The sequence below is a fragment of the Bos javanicus genome, chromosome 7, assembly GCF_032452875.1.
Source record: "Bos javanicus breed banteng chromosome 7, ARS-OSU_banteng_1.0, whole genome shotgun sequence".
NCBI classification, from domain to species: domain Eukaryota; kingdom Metazoa; phylum Chordata; class Mammalia; order Artiodactyla; family Bovidae; genus Bos; species Bos javanicus.
The window spans coordinates 48863774-48887144 of record NC_083874.1 but is presented as its reverse complement, the minus strand read 5'-3'; the positions used below and the strand labels follow the sequence as shown (position 1 = coordinate 48887144).

At 35.3% G+C, this 23371-nt stretch overlaps 2 protein-coding genes across 3 annotated transcripts in view; one reads left to right on the top strand and one right to left on the bottom strand.

The window, feature by feature from the left end:
• Window positions 1-1095: 1095 nt before the first annotated feature.
• On the bottom strand, window positions 1096-23341 carry MYOT (myotilin). 2 transcript variants are annotated; one of them, XM_061423598.1, is made up of 10 exons: window positions 23170-23341; window positions 15469-16035; window positions 10797-10971; window positions 9865-9969; window positions 6958-7007; window positions 5744-5876; window positions 4267-4474; window positions 2567-2732; window positions 1936-2069; window positions 1096-1715 (listed from the first exon to the last, which is right to left on the bottom strand). In XM_061423598.1, exons 1-10 carry the CDS (start codon window positions 23274-23276, stop codon window positions 1543-1545), a joined length of 1818 nt encoding a protein of 605 aa, XP_061279582.1. In that variant the 5' UTR covers window positions 23277-23341; the 3' UTR covers window positions 1096-1542. The 2 variants fall into 2 exon arrangements, with proteins under 2 accessions (XP_061279582.1, XP_061279583.1); XM_061423599.1 differs by having other exon boundaries at window positions 6958-7004; window positions 23170-23340.
• Window positions 16034-23371, top strand: part of KLHL3 (kelch like family member 3) — a 280088-nt gene continuing 272750 nt past the window's right edge. The window contains exon 1 of the mRNA XM_061423600.1: window positions 16034-16546. The gene's annotated coding sequence lies outside the window, so the exon portion shown is untranslated. The remainder of the gene's footprint in view (window positions 16547-23371) is intronic.

Sequence of the window (23371 nt, the reverse complement as noted above, 5' to 3'; positions counted from 1 at the left end):
AACGGAGACCCCTGTCCGCCTCTGCAGCTTTCAGCAACCGATACTTCCTAATTGAGAGCTGTTGCTAAAAATAGCTTCCACCCCGCTTTCCACCCAATATGGTTGAAGAGAACGTTGAAATATATATATTGGGGGAAAAAAAAATCTGTTTAGCAGTGATGATGTAAAAGAGTAGGCCGAAACAGTAGTTCTTGGGAGCCCAGACTCATATCTGACACAGAAGCTTTGCAAAATGACATTTGTAAACTAGCTATAGATAGAAAACAAATTTGACTGTAAATTAAGGCATCCACAAGCCCGCCAGAATGTGAGACTGGAGGGGATTCTCACGTTGGTGAAAACGAAAATAAAAAGGAATAAACTGAAAAGCCCCAGGTTAGCCAGCTGAGAAACCCGTCAAGCTGTTTTGAAAGTAAGAAGTAAAGCCACTTTTTGTTATTCCTCTGGAAGAGATATAGAATAATGTTGATAAATGCTGTTTCATGTCAGGTAAAAAGGAAAACTAGGCCACACAGCAGCAGGGGTCAAAGACTATCAATGATAAAAGGAATAGGAGAGGTCTAGCAGAGGGCCAGCAGCCAGTGGAGTAGAGACCCGAGAAAAAGAGGGCTACTGGCCTAACTTAAAGATATACAGGATTTGCTCTTTCCTGTACTGGGACTCTCAGAGGCTGGAAAAATTATGTTTTCTAAAGTAATAGGTTATCTGAACTAGAAATGGAGGAGGAAACCCCCCTCCCATATAAGTATTCAAATTTACATGAACTATAAGAATTAGGCAGAGGACTGCAGACTATTTTTAATCCATTGAGCTCAGTAATCTTGAAAAATTAGAAACCTATTTGGTTAAAACAAAACCACAATTTCAGGAGAGATAATATGCTTTAAGTTATTGTGATTGCCTTTGAGGTGCAAACATAAAAAGTCTAGTTTTGTATCAGGAGGAATAAACTGAGCTGGAAGCTTCACCAAGATAAACTGTTCTAGGATATAGTGTTGTTGCCCTTCTGGAGCTTGTTATTCACAGGTTTTGCTGAGTGTCATAAACCAGAAGTTTTATCTTAAAGATCTAGACTTTTGTGAAGAGGAGACAGTCTGTTTTAAATATTTGAAATTTTATTCTGTTTTGACATAAAACTAAGGAACACTCAGATAATCTATACCATGTTAGTATTCCCATCAGAAAAAACAGATAAAACAGTATTTAGAAAGCAGTATCAGTAAATCTTATTAAGCATTAGATGTGTTTAAAATGTTGATATTAATTTATAACCTGTAGGTGTGTGTATGACTTAAATGTTAAAATCTCACATTTGTTAAAGATCTTCTACAATTACAAATCCAGATTTTCTGTAGGCTTCACAAACCAGAGAGGTAAATAAATGTGCAGGAATCAAAGGATAAATGTATTATAAATATATATTAGTTGTATTACCTAATTAAAGCCATAATCTGTTAATACAGCTATGGATTTATTTCAAAAATTTAATTGAATATATTATTGATAGTGTAGTTGTTGTGTTTTCCAATGTTGGTAGAGTGGTTAAAGTTCTTCACTTTCATAGAGTCCAGATTGAGCTGCCAGCCGCTGAAACTCTCCTTCAGGGTTAAAAGCTTGTTTCACATTCAGACCTTTCCCGTTCAGTGCTAAATATTTGCTGAAAGTTGGTCGGACGCGTAACTGTTTAGGAGCTGGAAGAGTTTGGTTTGGACGGGCTGAAATAGATCAAATAAAAATTAATTTAGAAAACTTGTTCTAAACACATGGGTCGCACTAGGTAGTCATTATGAGACAGGAAAAGAAAAAATAGAAAACTGACTATGTATGAGAAGAATCCCTCAGATTTTATACTATGCTGGAATTTGTGTTTCTTACTCAATCTCAGTTAAGTTCTTTGTAACACTTGGCATAGCACTTTATAAGAGCGTGACATACCTGTAACATCTAATCTTGTGTTACATGTGGTCACTCCAGCTTCATTAACTGCAGACACAGTATACCATCCAGCATCTTTCTTGTTTACATCTTTTATCAATAAAGTAACTCTTCCAGAGTTATCATGATATAAACTGGAAAGAAATAATTACAAGTTGAAAGTAAAGGAATTAGTTTTTCTGTGAGAATTTACTTATGATGTCTCTGACCTACAGAGTCAGACTAGCAAGAAGAAAAAAAAGCATTTGGAAATTCTGAGTCTGTAGCCAGTCATTGCATAACTACTGCTTTTCTTGAATTAAACATCCGCCTCATCTTGTTTGTATCATCTATTTCCTTGGGTAATCTTCTTTTATTGTTAGTAAAAAGGTAAATCCTAGCCTACTTTAACTGCTAAATTTCTGATTAGTGCAATCTAGCTTAGTGAGGCTTATCATATTTCTATATATTTTTAAAGATTGAAGTATAGTTGATTTACAATATTGTGTTAGTTTCATTTATATATATATTTTTAAAATTAGACAAATTGACGTCACAAATGCATGCCATTTATAATGCATTTCAAAGGATAACTGGATTCACCCAAGCACACTGTAGTTAGTGTAACTAACTCTCAAAATACTTATCCTACCTTATTCGATCAGTGTTGAATTGTACCATTTCATTATTTCTTTTCCAGAAAAGCTTTGGTGGAGGTACAGCCGAGATCTGGCATTCTAGCTTCACTGATTCTCCCTCAAACACTTTTTTACTCTGTGGTTTGTAGATGAACATTGGTGCTCTTCTGTGTTCTTTTGCTACATATTAATAAAAAAATTCATGTATTTGAAATATTATAAAAATATTAATGAAAAAGTATTATGAAGTTTGTATGCTGATATAAAAGTTTTAGAAAGTACTAACAACAGAAATGGAAGGTTTATGTTTCAGCTTTAGTTAAAATAATATGCAATTCTGTTGTATATTGTGATACTGTTTATAATTCTAAAACAGTAATGTAATGATGACTTTATAATCATGTTTCATTTGGAGAATTTAAGTTACATTGTCATATCATCTTACCTATTGGGAGACTGAGTGGTGGAAAGAGAACCAACAACTTGGGTCCAAATTCTGTTTGCCCCACCAGCCATGCGCATTGGGGAAAATTTTGTTTAGTTTTTCTGAGACTAAACTTTTTTTTATTATAAAGTGATACCCAAGTAATAGTGACTGCTGTGCCCACACCAAACAAAATTATGTGAGGATCAGTTGCGGTTATGAATGAAGAAGCACTTTGTAAACTATAAAATAATATACAAATGCCAGTAATTATTATGTCTTTACTTTTCTTCAAATACCTGAGGGAAAAGAGTAATTGGTACTATAATACTATAACTCTAGCTTTTCTGAAGGAGAAATGAGGAGATTGGATGAATGCCAGCTGAAGTCTTTTTCAGCTCTAACATTGTAGTATTTTTGGAGCTATTGGCATAGAAAGGTTTTGCCCAAAGCATAATCCCTTGAATTCTGTGTGTGGTATGTATGTGTTTAAAATTCCTAGATCACTAGTTTTTCCCTTAGTCTGAGGTCCCTTATTATATCATAGAATAATCTTACAGCTTTTTCATTCATCTGGATAGAATACAAATTCAGGATTGCCCATCCTTTAACTTGGTCAAGCTTTTATACAATAAACAGTGAATTATAGCAAAATATCTCTGATGCAGTATATCTTAAGTCATTTCAAATGTGACATATTTAAAGCAGTTAACTTGTAATATTTTAAAACAGGGCATTAGTTTTATGAAAACTACTAAAAACAAATTTGAGACATGGGTTTTATTCTACTTTTTTTCTAAAGCAAGTCAGCCTATTTTTGTCATAATTAAAGACTAGTTTCTGGTAAAAAGTGCATAGCCTAAGGCTAAAAGTTAATACTTACTCTTCAATTTTAAACTATGTGTGATTATAACAACCTGTGAAAATGTGAATCAGATTGATTATTTTAGACTATAGACCAGAAATATGATTAGATTAAAAATTTTCATTTTAATGTTTGATCTACAAATACTGTACGTCTAAAAATGTAACTAGAGTATACTGCCTTCTTTGGTCTTTCTGAAATGTTACCTTATTTCTCTTCCAGAAAAGCTTTAGGGGTAGATCTGTCATTCTAGTTTCTTTGAGTTTCCCTCAACCTCTGCCCACTGTGGCTTTTACATAAAAATTGATGTTCTACTAGATTCTGTAGTATAGACATGAATCTTAAATGTAAAGTCTTTTTCAACAGTTTCTTTTTTGATTTGACATGTTTTTAAGGAGCTCTCTGGTATCTCTCTGAAAGCTTACCCAGGACGTCCAGCTGCACAGTAAAGGTGGCTTCTCCTGCTCTGTTCTTGGCAACACATGCATAAGCCCCTGCATCTGAAGCTCTGACCACTTCAAAGATGAGTGAATGAAAACCCTTCTCAGACACTATCATTTTGTGAAAATCATCTGATTGAACTGGTCGTCCATTTAGATACCATGACACATCAGGAGCTGGTAGTCCACTCACCTAGAAAGGAAAATACAAGATGATAGAATTTTAAATTACAGATCACTGGATCCCCTTTGTCCATTTATGAATTTTAACAATTCAGTATCTGAGTGGGTTTGTGATTAAAAATGCAAAGTACGATCTTAAAAGATATTTTCTTTCAATAATTTTTAACAAAGTAGTAAAAATGATAATCCTTGAAATTAATATAGTATTTTCAGACTATCTCAAACCACATCTAGCTTTTTCATATACAACCTCAGTCCCCTTAAGATCTCTTAATTACTATATTAAGGACATTAATTTATGTTATATTGATTTCCACAAGGAATATGGAAGTCATATGGATTTTCTGGATAATGGCAAGTGCAAATGAAGTCCTAAAAACACATATATATGAATCTTGCTAATCTAATTAATAACCTTTCCAAAATAGAGTGTTCTTGAGCTATAGTTCTGGTGTATGAATGACATTTTTTAAGTGTTTTCATATAAGCCTTAACAGTCAAATCTGTACACTGAATTTCACTCATAAGGAATCTGGAAAAATATTTTATGAAGAAAAAGTTCTCCAAAATGATGATAATAAAAATGTACGCCTTTCTAATAAGTTATTTTAGCCTGAAGAATTAATTCTTCCAGGCCAAGAGAGGGCAGGGTAGCTTGAATTTCTTGAAGAGGCATTTTACTTAGGAAATCCTATTGTTATGAAAGCTTCACTTATACAGGGTATTAGGTGTTCGGCACTATTGTAAGTACCTTATACCTATTTACTCAGTTTATCTTCAAATAGCTTTATGACATTGGTACAATTTTTATTCCCATTTTACAGGGAAAACAAAAGGGTAGTGATATTAAATGATTTGTCTCAGGTTACACAGCTGGAAAATGGCAGGGCCAGGATTCGAACCCAGGTAAACTTATGTATAGTGTTCTTATCCACTATACGTATTACTTGGGCTTCCTTGGTGGCTCAGACAGTAAAAAATCTGCTTGCAATGCTGGAGACTTAGGTTCGATCCCTGGGTCAGGAAGATCCCCTGGAGAAGGGAATGGCTACGCACTCTAATATTCTCGCCTGAAGAATTCCATGGACAGAGGAACCTGCTGGGTTACAGTCCATGGGGTGGCAAAGAGTCGGACACGATTGAGTGACTAACTCACACACGTACATACATACATACTACTTCTCAGGCTGTGTAGAAAGCTATGAAGAGGAGGAGACATTTTTCAGAATACTATCCCATTGTTTAATTTTTCTCCAATATTTTTGAACTTTTTTCTTACTTTGAAGTCCATTCTGCAGAATCTTCCTTCTTCAATTGACATGTTCTCTGGCACTTGAATGAAGCGAGGTGGGTAAAATTTCTCCTGGATTGCATCCTGATCATTCACGTCTCCTCTTGAAGATGATCTGCTTCTACAAAAACATTTTAATAATCATTGTGCAGAAGAATTGTCATTGCTCTTCCTTTCATGCAAATATGATTTAGCCATCACATTTGAAACCCCAGAGGCTATGCTGTTTGATCTGATAGTGTAGTAACAATGGAGAGAGGCTGCAGAGCTGTATTTATCTGTGGCATATTTGAGGACTGTTAGAAATGGTAGCAATTTAGAAACATCTGGGACAAATGATACGTCTTTGTTTCTTTTTTTCAGTGCCATGAATTGATGAAGAAACTAATCTATTAAAATGCATGGACAATTATAGTCACATGCAAAGACTGTATAATTAGGATTGGGTTTTCATTATGAGAAAGTTTAGTATGGAAACATGGTCCTGGCTTATTTGACCAAGACATTTAAAAAATTTCCTCTGAGACAGTTGTGATAATTAACAGATAAAATTTTTATTGTCATCTTGGACGTTAGAAAATTCACATTGTTCTTCTCTGTTGATTCCAAAGCAGTATAAACATTTTCTTTTTTATAGCCATATTTTTTATATGTGTGTTAGTTGCTCAGTCGTGTCTGACTCTGTGACCCCATGGACTGTAGCTCGCCTGTCTCCTCTGTCCATGGGATTCTCCAGGCAAGAGTATTGTAATGGATTGCCATTCCCTTCTCCAGGGGATCTTCCCAACCCAGGGATCGAACTTGGGTCTCTCGCACTGTGGGCAGTTTCTTTACCACCCAAGCATAGTTAATTTACAGTGTTGTGTTAGCTTTAAGTGTATAGCAAAGTGATTCAGCTATATACAGATATATCTTTTTCAGATTCTTTTCCATTGTAGGTTATTACAAGACATTGAATATAGTTCCCTGTGCTGTACAACAGGTCCTTTTTGTTCATCTATTTTGTACCCAGAAGTGTGTATATGTTATCCTAAATTCCTAATTTATCCGCCCGCCAACCTGCTAATTCCTCCAGTGACACTGTTTTTTATAAAAGGTTTGTAAGAAACTTGAGGATTTTGTAAATATTACATTTAAAAAAATATGAACATGTTTTAGGTAGCAAAATACATACTTCTTTAAAATTAAAAACATTTTTTTACCTTACTTGTGATGTAGGAACTTGCAGTCGTGCATGTTCTATATTGTGCTGCTTGAAATTAAAACAAAGTGATAATGTTAACATGCCACTGTTAGCTTGAAATTAAGCAGAATTTAGTAGTTGAACATTTCTGTTGTGGTTGTGTTTGTATTGTCATATATAGTTCTATATATTTAGCTGTTAAGCATTTAAAATATGGTATACTAACTTTCTAGTATTCTAGCAAGAAATCTATACAGTTAAGACTATTCACTAGATATGGTTTATGAAAATTAACTAAACTTTGAATTGATGGTGGTTCATTTTTCAAATGACTGTTTTTTATGTCAAAGGATGATGAATCCTCCTGGTGTATTTGAAATGGGAGCACATAGTACAGATTGTCCTTTGGTAAAACAGTAATAGTCATGAGGTCACTTGTGTTGGCAGTAGATAACAGGGTATTATGCTTACTACTCATAAGTGGCACCAATAGCAATAAACACGTATTAGACTGGAAAATACTTTTCTTTTTGGCTCAGGGCACAAAATCCTGATGGACACTCTGGAAGCTATGTGTAGAGCTATGAATAGCCTTTGGAAAACAGTATTACTTCCTGCTTAATAATGATGTATTTAATTTAAGCAACCATCTTTTAGGATTTATATCTGAGCACTAGCAAATTATTCATATTTGAGGATGAAATCAGGAATTGATGAATATTATAATTAATTGGTAAGATATTGTGTGCCTGTTTCTCATATTTCATTGTGCTTGGTATAGTGAGAGATACAAAGAAGTAGAAAATATAGTCCTTACCTGGACATATGAAAAACATCTGTATAGCAACATAGCAAATAAATACAGATAATTTATTTTGGGATGAACTTTAATTTTGCTTGTGTTTTGTCACTCTAAAACAAAATTCTTATAACTCTGCAATGATTGTTGGTGAGGCTTTGAGTTTGTCTAAGCAAAATGTCAAAAGAACAATCAGTATGGCAGAAACCAACACAATATTGTAAAGCAATTCTCCTCCAATTAAAAATAAATAAAATATAAAAAAGAGAAGTCAACTAATTTTTTAGTAAAAAAACAAATCCACTTAAAATCATAATATCCAAATTAAGTTTTTTACTTTTTCCTATAGTGGTTTGAATATATATAGATTTGTATTCATAGGTATGATATTTTTGGTTATATGTACTGCATTGGCCAAAAAGTTCATTCAGGTTTTTTCATACCATTTTAGGGAAAACCCAAATGAACTTTTTGGACAACCCTATAGTTTGATGACATTTTGTATTATTTAAGTAGACTATTTGAAGTGTAAAATTTTTCTTTTCTGATTTCATAATATATTTTGCTGCTATCTCTTTTCTTGGTACTATCATCTTCATTTTAAAGTTTTTGAAGAACTAATGAGAAAAACAATACATCTTTGCCCTTGAAATCATACATTGAATTTGTAAGATAAACCATCATCAATATGATGTTACTTTGAGTTATTTATTCTTATAGAGATATATTTATGTCTTATTCTTGCTTTAATCTCCTATTTCAACTCCAGAGCCCAACACATAGTAGATGGTTCATATAAATTAGTTGAATAAATGAGCATGTGAACGGTTTAGTAGCTAGGAGAGATTTAAGTTCTGTTTTCAGGTTCTAGTTACTTGCTGTGCTAGATAGACCCCACTCTATCCTTTTTAGTAGATCTAGTCACATTTGGTGAAAAAGTGAAAGTGTTAGTTACTCAGTACTGTCTGACTCTTTGTGACCCCACGGACTGTAACCCACCAGGCTCCTCTGTCCATGGAATTCTCCAGGCAAGAATACTAGAATGGGTAGCCATTCCCTTCTCCAGGGGATCGTCCTGATCTAGGGATTGAACCTGGATCTCCTTTGTGAATAGTGAGAGATCTGGGTTTGATCCCTGAGTTGGGAAGATCCCCTGGAGAAGGGAATGGCTACCCACTCCAGTGTTCTTGCCTGGAGAATTCCATGAACAAAGGAGCCTGGTGGGCTATAGTCTGTAGGGTTTCAAAGAGTGGGACACAACTGAGTGATTAACACACAGTCACATTTAATAGAAACAATCTTATTTTCCTCTTATGCTTTAGAAGGATGCTTTTTATGAGGTTGGAATTTTTGAATGCCTGGTTTCATCCCTTTTGCTCCCAGTTTCTGTGGACTTTTTAGGAAGGACTAAGAGATAACTACAGAAGGAAGACAGGAAGCAATAGCTGTTCATTCTGCCTCTCCAGCAGTACACTTCTCTTTGAGGTTAACTTGTTAAAATAAATTTGGTCAGGAACATGCCTGTGGAATATTCACTTTATGTTCTCCATAAAGTTAATCCCTTCTTGGAAAGGATGCTTTTGTTAATCCTGGAGCCGTTATTCATAAGGTTTTTGTTGTCTGTTTTGTTTTTAATAAGCATTTCAAAATACATGGAACATGTCAAAGGAATTAGATGTTTCATTAGTACACGAGTTTATTTTAAAACTTTGAAATGATAAACAGCTTATGAGAAAAGGTTGCAATTACTTTCTTCCGAGTTTTAACTTCCGTCCTGTTAAAGATTTACAACTCATAAATTTTCTGTCCATGTAGACGTTGTAGGGAGAGTCCTAGGTCTAACTGACCCCTAAATGTCTAGATGAAAAGTGACACCATTAGCCTTCTGGTATTTTGACTTTGTAATATTTCATATGCAGATATTAGAACCACCAGAAAATAGGGTAAAGTTAAAAATTTTTGTGTATATATTCAACCAGTCATGGCCTGTCCTTTTTTATATCTAATGCAGCATGGAAGTAATTGACTTTTGCTTCAAATGCTAGTTATAAATATTTAGAAAAGCATGCATCTAAAAATCACATGAAAGAAAAGTGCTCCAGTTAGATAAAGATTAGTTTAATTTACCTGTGCTGAATCTTGTGCCTCACTGTCATTTTGACCTTGAAACACAGCAGCTGCATTCTGTGGTCCTAGCAATCTGCGAGCCATCTTCTCCTCATATGTTAGCCGCTTTAAAGAAAGAATCATAAAGGAGATAGTAATGAGATTTAATAAAAGTTGTTTATATGACTTTACCTTAAAACCACCAAGAATTATAACAAAGAAACATAATTATGCCTATTGAATGATAGATACTGTATTTTTAAGAAAGCATTTTCTTTCATTCAGAGCGTTTCCACTTCCTTCATCTGTAAATATTCATCTGTTTTCTTTTTTCTCCTAGGAAAGACAAACTTTGTTGTTGTTCAGTTGCTAAGTCATGTCTGATACTTTGCCATCTCATGAACTACAGCGCACCAGGCTTCTCTGTCCTTCACTATCTTCCTGAGTTTACTCAAACTCGTGTTTTTTTTTTTTTTCTTTCAAGAAGCCCAAACAATTTTTTTGGCCAACCCAACAGTGGATTAAAGGCACATAGCAGTACTGTTTCAGATATCAGTGACTAATAATACAATGTGCAAAATAAGAATTGTAGCTGTTTTCCATCAATAGTATATACCAAAGTACATGAAGAAGTCAGGTTGACAGTTATTTCCCATTAGTTATTTGGTCATCAGACATTTTTATGGAAGGGCAGTGCTTAAAACAGAATTTGAATTAAGTCATTCAGATTGTTTTTTTTTTTTTTCATTTGCTTCATTCTTTTACTGCTGAACTCCTAGAAGGGATTTCATGCAGAGAAATACAGAATAGGATCCAAATATTCCCTCTTTTTAGATAATCCTATCCCTTGCTAATTATATGGACATAGCTCTGTGAGACAGAAACAACTGTCTTACTGAGATTAGATTTTATAGTTCTCTTGTCTTTTTATACAAAATAGGCATCTTGCTTACTTGGTTTCCATTGTGAAGAAGGCTGTCCTTGCATTTTAGCTTTCTCTCCAAATCTTGAATAAGAGCTTCTTTTGATCCTTGTATTTCGTGGTCAGGAGTTTTTGGTGTGAGCTTAGCATTTGCATTTTGGGATGACTTAACATTTATGGGTTGGCCTACTGAGGGTTGTTGATAGCTTTAAAAAGAATAAAAGATTTTTATTTATTTATTTATTTACTTCACAATGTTGTATTGGTTTTGCCATACATCAACATGCATCCGCCACGGGTGTACATGTGTTCCTCATCCTGAACCCCCCTCCCACCTCCCTCCCCATACCATCCCTCTGGGTCATCCCAGTGCACCAGCCCCAAGCTTCCTGTATCCTGCATCAAACCTGGACTGGCGGTTCATTTCTTATATGATATTGTACATGTTTTAATGCCATTCTCCCAAATCATCACCCACCTCCCTCTCCCACAGAGTCCAAAAGACTGTTCTATACATCTGTGTCTCTTTTGCTGTCTCGCATACAGGGTTGTCGTTACCATCTTTCTAAATTCCATATATATGCGTTAGTATACTGTATTGGTGTTTTTCTTTCTGGCTTACTTCACTCTGTATAATAGGCTCCAGTTTCATCCACCTCGTTAGAACTGATTCAAATGTATTCTTTTTAATGGCTGAGTAATATTCCATTGTGTTATTTTTAAAAAATAAGATCTTTAAGAAGTGGTAAAATAGAATTGGCATCTTTTTGTCAGTCACCTTTAGGTAGGTTGAATTTACCACTTAGTATTGTGGGTGTTATTAAAATACCAATTGCCTTAATAACAGTCAGGAAGAATTTTATAGGAATGGTTACCAGCTGTTTTTTCTTTTCTCTTTGTCTTTGCAAATGAAAATTAAGTAGCAGGAGGAGCAATTTAGATTAGACATAAGAAGAATGTTTTTCCCTGAAGATTTTCCCTAAAGAAGTGAGAGTGAGTCCGGTAAGTGGCAGCATGAGGGCTCTTCCAATATTCCAGTTGAATTTCCTAAGTTTGATTTATGAGTGGTTAGTAAGCATTAGTGTACTGGAGCTGACTCATATGGGCTTAAGAGAATGATTTTTAGTGTCTCTTCCCAACTCACTGTGATCTCATGTTGAAAGTCTGAAATTGATTGGTGAAAGTATATACACTAGGGAAATTGGTTAGTGCCACAATTACCACCTTCCTCCAGAGCTGATTGTTAAACATTTACCAGCATGACTACTGGTGTTCAATGAATATTCTCTTGCTTTGCATTGAATTTACAGTTTATATAATCTCTGGCTTTAATTTCTACTTCCTATTAATTTCATATTCTAGATAATCCAAGTATGGCACTATATAACAACTTCTAAAGTGATAGTTTCTTTAATGTTGCTAACGTGATTTTTAGAGAAAGAGATGATTAGAGGAGGAAGGAGAAAGAAATGTAAACTGAGAAAAAAGGAGGTCTGGAAAAAAACAAGTTTGAACGGCATTGGTTTAAATCCTTATTTCAAACTCCAATCCTAAATTTTATTCTAAGATGTCCTTGCACCTCTCAGAGTTTCCCTGCTGATTCTGATAGAGGACAGGGGTGGTGTTTAAGGAGTCCTGTATTTTTAGATCTGTTAGATAGCTCATGCTTTTATTCATATTTTACCTAGTTTATTTACTTAGGGTGCTGCAGGTGCTAGCTTATACCCGTTTAGTATAATAGATATTGTATTGTGTGGGAAAACGGGCCACTGCCCTCTGAATATTTTGCCATTATCATAATAAACATTCTGCAGATATCCAGATGAGGAAGCCTTGGTCTGTTCTCTGATATGTTCGTGTTCAAAAATTCTCAAGGATCATTAAAAGAACTTGTAAGCTAAGGGGAAATATATTTCCTCTGAGTGGAGCCAGAGATTTAATTTTTGCAGACTTTGGGGACTTGGTTAGTAATCTCTAGACTGTAAATATACTGAGGGAAAAAAGATGTTTTATTACTCACTGTTGTATTATTTGTATCTACTAACCCGAGGCTTTCAAAATAGTGAAGCGATACTATTAGTTCAATGAATGAATATTTTTCATTGTATTCAAGATACTCTATTGAAAGTTGAATATATACGTTTTCCTTTGTTGTATTCCAGATATTCAGGATTGCCTATATCAGTCCTCAACTAAAGTCTGATTTGGTCCGTGAAGTAAATAGCCAAACAAAATGTTTAAGTAAATAGTAAGGTGGTTTTGTTTTAAGATTGAATTCCCAGGTCAAAGTGTTAAAGTTCCCTTGGTTTTATAGATCTACTGTTTCTTCAAATGTATGAAGTTAGAATAGTCTGCCTGTTTTGTTTTTGTTTTTTTTTTTTGAGCTAGCCTATCATTTTTTAAAAAGTTACATGTGTTTGGTAAAGTGAGTTAGCATTAAATAATAATTTTGTCACACTGTCATAGTGTAATATGTCTGAGAAATCCTAAAGGACTGTTAAAACCAAGGCTGAGAATTACTTATATGTATTTATGTAACTTCAGTCACTTTGTTCACTGAATACCTGCATTATTACCATTTTATATGGTTTAAGGGTTAGGACTTGCTATCTATTCATAATTAGAAACTAACGTTATACTTGCACAGTGCTTTATAGGGTTTTCTCCCCCTAACATTAATCACCCAAATCCTTAGCTTTCGTTATAGATCAACATACTGAATCACCTAATAGGTAAGGTAGTCATGCTGAATGTCACACAGCAAGCTTTTTGAAAGGAGTACTTAAAGGGTTCCTCTAAATTTCCAGTCTGTTGGTTCGAGCAAATGTATGAAACGTTTGCTTAAGGGTTCCTTACTGATGAAAAGCTAACTAAAGCTTTCAAGCTTCTCTAGGTCAGAATCCAAGGAATTATTTTAGAAGACAGGGCAAACTTAAGCCCATCATAACAATGAGGGAGTTGTGCACAAATGTTCAAAGGGCCAAAGCTTTCCACCTTGTACAGCTGGACACTGAATGGGTATCAAGTGGCTGTGGGAAGATTAAAAGAGTTATCTATGATTGCTGAAAATGGAACAGCTAAAGCTGGATCTTTGATCTCTAGTTTGGGGTCCTTCTATGCTTTATTTCTCATCCTCTCCATTTCATCCTTTTTTCCTCTCTTTAGTTCTATGCACAGAACTAAGTACATGGTCATGGCTCGCTAATATTTTATGGCCTTCTTTTCTGGACAGGAATTTGGAATAGGATTAAACACTTTACTAAGAAGAATATAGTAGTCAGAAAAGGTTATTTTAGATTTAAATATGCTTATACAGCAAATTTAGAAATAATTGAAAGCTAGATGGAAAAGATTATCTGGGTAAAATGTAACTAAGAAAAATCTACAATGTGTGATAATGGGTATAATGGGAATTTGGGATGGAAGAGGAGAAGAGGGCTCTTAATTCCTGAAGGCATCTTTTAAAATTTTTAGGCCAAACCTGTGAGAATGCCTTTTTGTAGGTTAAAATTTTTGTCAGCCATTTCAGATGATTCTACCTAGTATCTGTAGGATTCTAACAAATGTGTTTGACTTTCTTGGTTTTTATTTTTAAAAATATTGAAAAATTTTCTTTGCAAGTTGATTTGCTGTGGTTAGACCACTAACAATTGGAATCTTTTGAAAAATTAGCCTCTAGAGAAAACTGAGAGAAATTAGTGAATTTCAGTATATCTGTTGATAAGCCTGTAACCAACAAAACATATTCCATCAGTTTTTCAGATGCCTTTGACTTAATTCTCTTGATGTTCTAGCCAGCCGAGGAATAGGAAAACTGATAGCCCAAAGTTTGCATAAGCACAAAGTATTTAGTTCATGTTTTAAAAAAAGCACAACCACTATGTCCTTCTTCATATCAGTTTCTCCTCGGACAGTTTTAGGGCTGTGGAAATAGTACATGCTTGCATAAGTCTGCAGGTATTCTTCCCTGTATTTAGATTGGTCCTACCAGTTGGAACAAAGTGTGGTTTTAATGATCTTCGAAACTTTAAGGTCACGAACCTTTATCTATTCAAGCCTTTTTTTCTGATCATCGGGAAAATTTACATACTTTAGTGTCTGAATCCCATATTTTCTTTTTAGCCAAGTGGATATTCAGGATCAGAGGGGAAGACGGATAGTAAGAAAAGACTAAAACTGAGAAGAAACTTAATAGCTTCTGCTTATGTGAGAGGAAATCCTATCTGAAGAAGAGCAGACAGGTGTTCACCTCAGCTAAGCTTAGAATCAGAGGGATCAAATTTACAGCATGAGGAACTTAAAGCTGGGGAAATAGTTCACTGTTCTTGGGTATGTTAGAAATCTCTTTTGGAAGATGGAAAATAATAGGTAAGTCATTACCTATTATGTATAATATGTATAATTCAAGTATAATATGAAGTAAGAGGTGATTTGGGTTTAACTCAACCTGAACACTGGAGAATGGGTCAGATGATTTATTGCCAGTACCCTGGTTCAAGGTGTTCCAGGAGAAATATGGAATGAGACCATGAAGTCACATTGACTTTTTAGATAGTGAAGAATGACGTACATAACCCATCCCCCTTCTCCCCCAGATACTAGCTCCCAGGATTCACAGTTTTATCTAACTATGTCTCTCTCTCTCTCTTTATATATATATATATATATATTTTTTTTTTTCTTTTTCTTTTAAGCTCACTTACTTGGAGTCCACCGTGGAAGGGTTTTTACTGCTGCTGTAATCAGGCTGTGATGGTAATATGGAGCTGAGGAAGCTGGCTGGAGACTGGTTATAAGTAGCTGTAACCCTTTGGGCTGGGTTGGAGCCAGCAAGCTGCTGAGGAGAAGCAGGGAAAGCAGAGGAGGACATAGTGATGTGAGAGCTCACTGTTGAGGAGGCAGAATATCTTTGCTCTGTGCACTGGCGGGGTTGGATGGTAATGGAGGACTGTTTGGTCTGGCTAGAGTAGCTGGAGATTTCCGGTCCGGGAGGCTGAAGTCTGGAGCCACATGGATTTTGGGATTGGATGAAGTGTTTTGGACGTTCGTAGTTAAACATGTTTAGCTGGTTTATGGAAGTTGAAGGCAACTTATTATTGTAATGACTTGCTCCTGAAGGGGTGGGGTCCTGAATCTGGGTCTGCAAGCCTGGAATTACAGAAGGTTGCAGTGAATCAGAAGCGACCTTGGTCTGTGCCTCCTTGTTGAGATCCTGGGGATACAGTGCTCCTGGCTTTGATGGAGTGGCCTTCTCTTGAAGAATATTGTTCCTTCAAAAGAAGAAAGTGATTCAGTTACAGTATTTGCATAAAAATGGTACTGTTTAAGATCTTTAGGAGTTTATGTGCTTTATTTTTTTTTCTTAAACTTATGTACTTCCATTCCTTTATGTGTTGTCTTTGCACAAATGACTTCCACTTGAGAATAAGAAAGAATAATTCATTAGTGTTTGTTTGCCTCTGGGTGATTCTTCAAGCACACCTGGGGGCTTCAAGATGTAGGAAAAGTTTTGATTTTGAGTTCGCCAAGTGTTTGTTTATGAAAAGAAAATTTGTGATGTTGTTCAGTGTGTTCATTTTATTTCGTGTTTAGCTTTTGACAAAAGCCTGCAGTTTCATTAGCCACAGAGAGTTACTGATTTAAAATTATTAGCAGTTAAATATATTAGCTTCTATTCAGTTTGAATTCTTCCCATTGCTCATCAATACCAATGAACAACTCTTCTGATGCATCGTTAATTCATGCCTTGGTGATCTGTGATGAATGACATGGTGAATCAAGGTGAGCAGTGTGCTTCTTTTCTAAAGAACATTACTGTCCGTATTTGCTCCTTCATCCTTTTACAATTTCACAAAGTACAGCAAATGCCCGTACTTCACTGTTGTCAACCATGAGTGGATTTCGTTTTACCTTATAATTCACTGCCTCTTTTTCTCCCTTTGATTCCCAATTGACCATAGTACCAAACTAGAAGATAATTAAGGAGTGACTGCATTCAAGTATCTCTCTGTATGTATATAAATTACTGTATTCCAGAACCCTTTGTAGTTTTTGTTATTTTTTGATTTTATTGGTTATTGGTTTTGCTGTTCTCTTAATTATTTGGTTTCACTTTAAATTATTTTTGTGTTTAGTATGTATTTTAGACTAAATTTTGAAATTGCTTTCATTCCTGTATTATTTTTTCTTTTGAAATGGCAAACAGTATGTACAGAAGGAAGTAAGGCAGCTTTGAAGCTAGCCTATACTTTTCCAAGAAAAGATGATTGCCATTTCTCATACTCAACACTGCATTGGCACTCCTGACTTTTGACAGTAGGCCCCCATTTTTCCTCTGATGGATCATTTGCCACTAAAATCAGCCTCAAAGAAATATTTTCACCTGATTTTTTCCATTAGTATGGTAAATCTGGGAAGGACTATATATATACTTTACACAAAAAGACTAGCCCCATAAATTGTTTTAACATTGATTCTGTCTTTATTTAAAATATCAACTAATTTAATTCAGAATATGTTTAGTTTGCTTCATATAGTATAAACCAACACTGAGGTAATGATAAATCAAACTTGTAGCTAGTAAAATTAACCAAATTGTCATCATTGAATCCTAGTCTTATGATTATTTAATGTCCTCTCTTGAATAAAGTATCATTTTTAATGAAAAATTTCTAAACCCATCAACTTGATTCTCAGGTTGTATGTATAGTTTAGAGTTACACAGTTTTAGGAAAGAACAAAAATGCAACTAAACAGCCAAGAGAAAGATTCTATTGAAAAAGGCACTTCAAAAGTCATACATTTCTTAATTTTGAGTTTATGAACACAAGCACATTCAACTAGGGTGCACTTTAGTAATTAACTATATTAAGCCTTGAAATTACTGGAGAAAAACATCCAAAAGGAGGCTTTAATTAGATATTTTTTAAAAAAGAGATTATTTCAAGGCAAGTAGTTTTATACTATGGGTTTACTCCATTGCAGAATTGAATCCAGTGTTTGATTTTAAATTCCTTTTTGGGCTGACAGATCATTCAGATTAATTTCAAATAGCAAGGAATAAACTGTTAAACAAATAGCCAGTAGATATTTTCCAGAAAGTTCCCTGTTTTTCTTTATGTGTATTTTTAGAATGTCAACTGTGTTGTACATTTTGATATCAGCTTACATAGTTAACAATTACTGTTATTTTTTTAAAAATTCAATTAAAAATATGTTCTTTCAAATGTTTCATTTTCATGTCTGAAGAAAATTTTGTACATATGTTCATGCAGATAACTCTGGAAGGTTTTTCTTCGTGTTTGTAGTTACTGTTCAACAATCAGTTCTATAATCTTTCTGTTTTATTTACAGTATCATTGTATTCCAAATAATGTTAAATAAATTTCAGAGATTTTATGAATAAAGTTCTATTAACTCTCCTGTTTAGAAAAATCTTAACTCTCCCCCCTATCTCTAATATACCACAAACTTAAACAGAAAACTGAGGGTATTTTGAAATATAGGACATTGCACAGTTACAGTTAGGCCAGGTGTCCTTTTTCAAAGAAAACTGATGATTGAAAAATAATGACACACAACTATCTTTCCTTCTACCTTTTTTAATGCCTTATAGTTTCAGTGGAATGAACAGGTCTCATTCTTTTCAAATCTTTGTGTAATGCCATTATGATCTTGTGGCTTTTGAACGTTTTATCTGAAGATCACCTTTTACATAGTGTTCTGATTTGGACAAAAAACAAAAACAAAACCCCAAACCGAAGCAGGAATAAAGAAGGGACTTACCCGAGTTCCAGAGAGTGCCAGCTGGGTTAAATCTACTACTAAAGGGAAGGAAGAGGCATCCCCTTCCCTTGCAGACTAATCTAGTGGCTCTGTGCTTAGTATTATAGCACCACTGACTTTTATCAGCTGCCAAGCAGTGACATCTGATGTGCTTGCCTGTCCATCTACCTATGCTGGCATGTCAAAGTAAGAGTCCATGATCTAAACAATATCTCAGATGTCTTAGTGATATTTAAGGAGTGGGATTACATGAGCTTCTCTTGCAAGCCTCTTTATTTTAGATGTGAACTTTGACTAGGAGCTTTAGTAAGCACATGTAGGGGGGACAGCAAAGAACTGAGAAATGGGAAAAGGTGTAGAGAAAACTCATTTTCTCTTTTTGTGAAGGGGGCTTTGATCTTCCTTGTTGAAAAAAGGACTGAAAGGGAAATAGTATTCTAAGACTGACATTCTGACTACTAAGACTTCTCCAGAAATAAGACCACTTACGGGTGGGCTTCAAATTGATTTCTGTTAGATAGCTATTCATATGAAGACCTCTTTTTTTCCTCTCTTGCCAAATGGAAGGAGGGGTAGAGTGGGATTCAAGCAGTTTGCTTCAAGAGAAGGAGTGTGTCTAGGCAAAGGCAAGAGAGCAGAATGATGGTGTTATGTCACTGGGAAGGTGGGGAAATGGAAAAACATGATTTGGTCTGTATAGCAAGTTCTCTGAATCTGTATGGCATACAGATCCTTGAACTTATACTTTTAATGACCTTATACCTTTATACTTTTATTCTAAAAGAGTTGAAACACTTAAGAAACTACCCATCAAGCAGTGTTTACAATTAGGGCTCTGTCCTGTAGCTCTCTCTATCTCCCTTACTCCTTATAGTTACACAATTTCCTTTCTCTTTTCACCAAGGAGACCATCTTAGCCTTTTATGTTTCCGTGTGTGTGTGTGTGTGTGTGTGTGTGTGTGCAGAGAAGTATATAATTAGGAAGAAAGCTTCAGATCAACAAGAGGTGGTAGAGAGGGGTAGGTGACATGAGGATCAGGCTAATCAATTGGAATTATCCATATTTAGTGGCTTTAGCTTGGTGTGGTTCTGTTGTTTAAAACATAATTATTTATTCCCCTCTCTCATAGTCTTAGAACAGGCCCTGATTCTGGGAAAGATTGAGGGCAGGAGAAGGGGACAAGAGAGGATGAAATGGTTGGTTGGTGTCATTGATTCAATGGACATGAGTTTGAGCAAGCTCTGGGAGATGGTGATGGACAGGGAAGCCTGGCGTGCTGCAGTCCATGTGGCCACAAAGTGTCGGACACGACTGAGTGACTGAACAACAACCCTCATGGATACTCCAGCCTTGGTGTAATTGCTGTGTACATCAGGGTCCAACAAATAGATAATTGAGCACAAATGAGCCACTTAAAATTCTTCACAGCTGACCATGTAGGTGTAACTTCCTTTGGTGTTCAGAGAAAGTTTGATGACTGCCACCTTAGTAGAAAAAGCATTACTTAGTAGAAAAAGCATGCTTGACTTGATGAATAGGCATTTGTTTACTTATTGTAAGGAGTCTTATTGTAAGTCATTTTATAAGGAGTCACCCAAAATATTTCTCCACTTCTGCTCACTGATATTTCAGTTTACATTAATATGGGCAAAGCCTTCAATCCAAATTAGACTTAAAATGTAAGTGCAAGTGACAATAACAAGAATAATAGACACATATAGCCTTTAGTTTGAGCAAGACCCTATTCTAGGCACTTTAAATGTGATATATGTGACTGATACTTGGTTCTTTCCAAGAACAGAGTTTGATTGAGATAAGCCCTACCAGCCAAGTGTGGTAGATGCCCAGGACAAACTTAAATCCCCAATTTTCCCAAGGGCAGATTCCAAATGTTCCATAGTTGAGGAAGAATTTTAGTTTTTATTTATTCTTTATCATTTACACTTTTCCTCTTCTTTTCCCTTGACCTTTGTAAGAGAAACTCTCATTACAGTGTGGTAGCTCCATGGTACATTGAGACTAAGGTTCTTGCTACAATTAGGGGATCAAGAGATGGTTTTGGAAAGGTAGATAAGGTGTTTTATAACACCATTTTCAAAAGTTAAGGGCCTATATTCAGTAATTTACCATGAATCTGTTTTTCTGCCTTTTGATATTTGGTGTGCTTTTTTAAATGGTGTTTTATGTTTTCTCACAAATATGGCTGTTTGAATGATTTGATGCTTATTTGAGAAAAATCATCCTAAAACTGAAAGAATTAAGATGTCTGGTGGGTGAACCATATTCCAGCTTACCCACTAAAGACAACTTTCCCATTTCTGTCTCTAAATTATCAGTAAGGGCCTCTAGTAAATCATTCTAATACCTCACAAGATGTATGTAACTTCCTACTGTTGCAGGTGTTTCCTACTGAAATATTTCCTGCTACATGTCCAGGAAATTCCTTCTTGTCTCATCACCAGTGGGTAGCTGTTTAACTGTCACTCATTAATCTCTTGTTTTTTAAAATGCGAAGTATATATGTGATTGTAAAAATGGTACTTTCAACTTCTGACCTTCTTCAGAGGTCAGATGTGTGTGATGAGGCTAATTTCTATCCTTCTCAGCTATATCAACTGAGAAGGAAAATGTCATATTGAAGATGAAAGGACAAAAGAATGAAGAATGTTTTATTGATTTTCAGGTTATGCATTAATCACTGTGATTTTTGAAGTTCTGCATAGACATATAGCAAAAGGGAATCGCCTTGGAGCAGTGGACTCAGTCCTATTCTTCTCAAGAAATAATGATGGACACTCCACTGGATTTGGAGTCAGACAGTACAAATGATAGTATTAATTTGGTTAATGCTCTGCAGCTTTCTAGACACATTAACCTTTTTATTATCGATTTTGGAGACCTGAGTGTAAGTACTCACTCTACTGCATATCTCTGAACTTTAATAATTAAGTGAAAAACAATGATAGTATCTATTTTACTAAATCAGTGTTGCAGAGACTCAAATGAAACAAGAAATCCTACAGTGGACTATTTTGTGGTATAATGTATCTCTTCAACTAGGTTTTTTTCTGAAGAAGGAACTCTTTATTACTTATTTATCTTGTCTAGGAGAGTATAGCTCTTGGTAGACATTCAGTAAAAACCTGCTAACATTCATGGAACTTTTACCTGATAATTTTCCCCACAAATGATTTTATTAATGAAAAAGATAGTAGTCTTAAATGAAAGATACTAATAGTAAATTAAAGGCCTTTTTAAGTCCTAAAGTCTCACTGATAAACACAGGTACTTATGGAGAAAAACTGTGGATGTGAGTATTGTCCATTTTACCAAGGCACAGAAACTGACAAACACATACAGTGTGCTTAACAAATGTTTGTTGAATAAATTGCGGTCTTATTTATTTTTCCACACACCTATTCTTCCTTGATACCGTGAGGAATCTATTTATAGGGGTAGCTACTGCCCAGACGACTAGTGATCCCATTAAGCTAAGGGGATTCCAGGAGACCAACTGAGAATTCACAGTTGTAGGCTGTTGCTGGAGATAACACTGACCTTGATATAAAGACAATGCAGTGAAGTAATAGTTCCTATTTATTGAATTCTTACTATGTGTTTCACACATTGTTTCAGGTCTGTTAGTTTCCAATGACTTTTAAGTATCAATTTTTAGGTTTTTAAAAAATCAGTATTTTGGTTTGGTGTTTGTGTTTGGGGGCTGGGGATGGTGATGGATTGTGGTGTTTTATTTTTAACTTTTTTAACTTTTTATTGTTTATTATTTTATTTTTTATTTATTTATTTTTTTACTTTACACTATTGTATTGGTTTTGCCATACATCAACATGCATCCTCTGTTTTAAACGTACAGGCTGCTTGGAAAGTTCACGTACTGATATATCTTTCTATTTATACTTTTGTCCTTTATATGCAAGGACAATTGTGTCTGTATTCTAAGACTGCTGCTGCTGCTGCTGCTAAGTTGCTTCAGTCGACTCTGTGTGACCCCATAGATGGCAGCCCACCAGGCTTCCCCGTCCCTGGGATTCTCCAGGCAAGAACACTGGAGTGGGTTGCCATTTCCTTCTCCAGTGCATGAAAGTGAAAAGTGAAAGTGAAGTCACTCAGTCGTGTCCGACTCGTAGCGACTCGACTTGAGCCTAACCAGGCTCCTCCGTCCATGGGATTTTCTAGGCAAGAGTACTGGAGTGGCTTGCCATTGCCTTCTCCAATTCTAAGACTAACCATGTGGAAATCTGTATCACAAAATGTTTTACCTGTTTGTATTGAGATAGGACATTGAATTCTAATTTGGGAAAAGACTCCATTCTTCAGAAACTTTTGCCATTTCAGTGTTGTTGTTGTTTTTTCCCCAACAAGTCTCTGTAGCAAACCCTTAAATATGTATCTAAGACTTATTATTTCTTAGTATTTCTAAAACTTATATGACTTACTGTTTCAGCCTTGGTGAAATGCATGGTGGAGAAATGGCAGAGGTAAAGTGATTCATCCATGCAAGCTTGCTGAGGGCAGGAGCTTTGTCATGTTCACTGTTCTTTATATAGAGCCAAAAACGTTTGTTGGATGTGTGAATGTTAGGTCTGTCTGCCCTTACCATTGTAGTTGTAGCTCAGAAGAATTTTCATTGATGGTGCAGAACTCCTCCTTTGGAACCTGGATCTCATGTTCATTGTGACTGGCTGTTTCAGGAATAGTTTGCATAAGGTTTATTGGAGTATTGTCTGGATTTTTATCCTTTGTGTGGCTGTCACTGCTCCAGGGAGAGGAGACCAGTTTTGGAGGAAATTTTCTTGTGG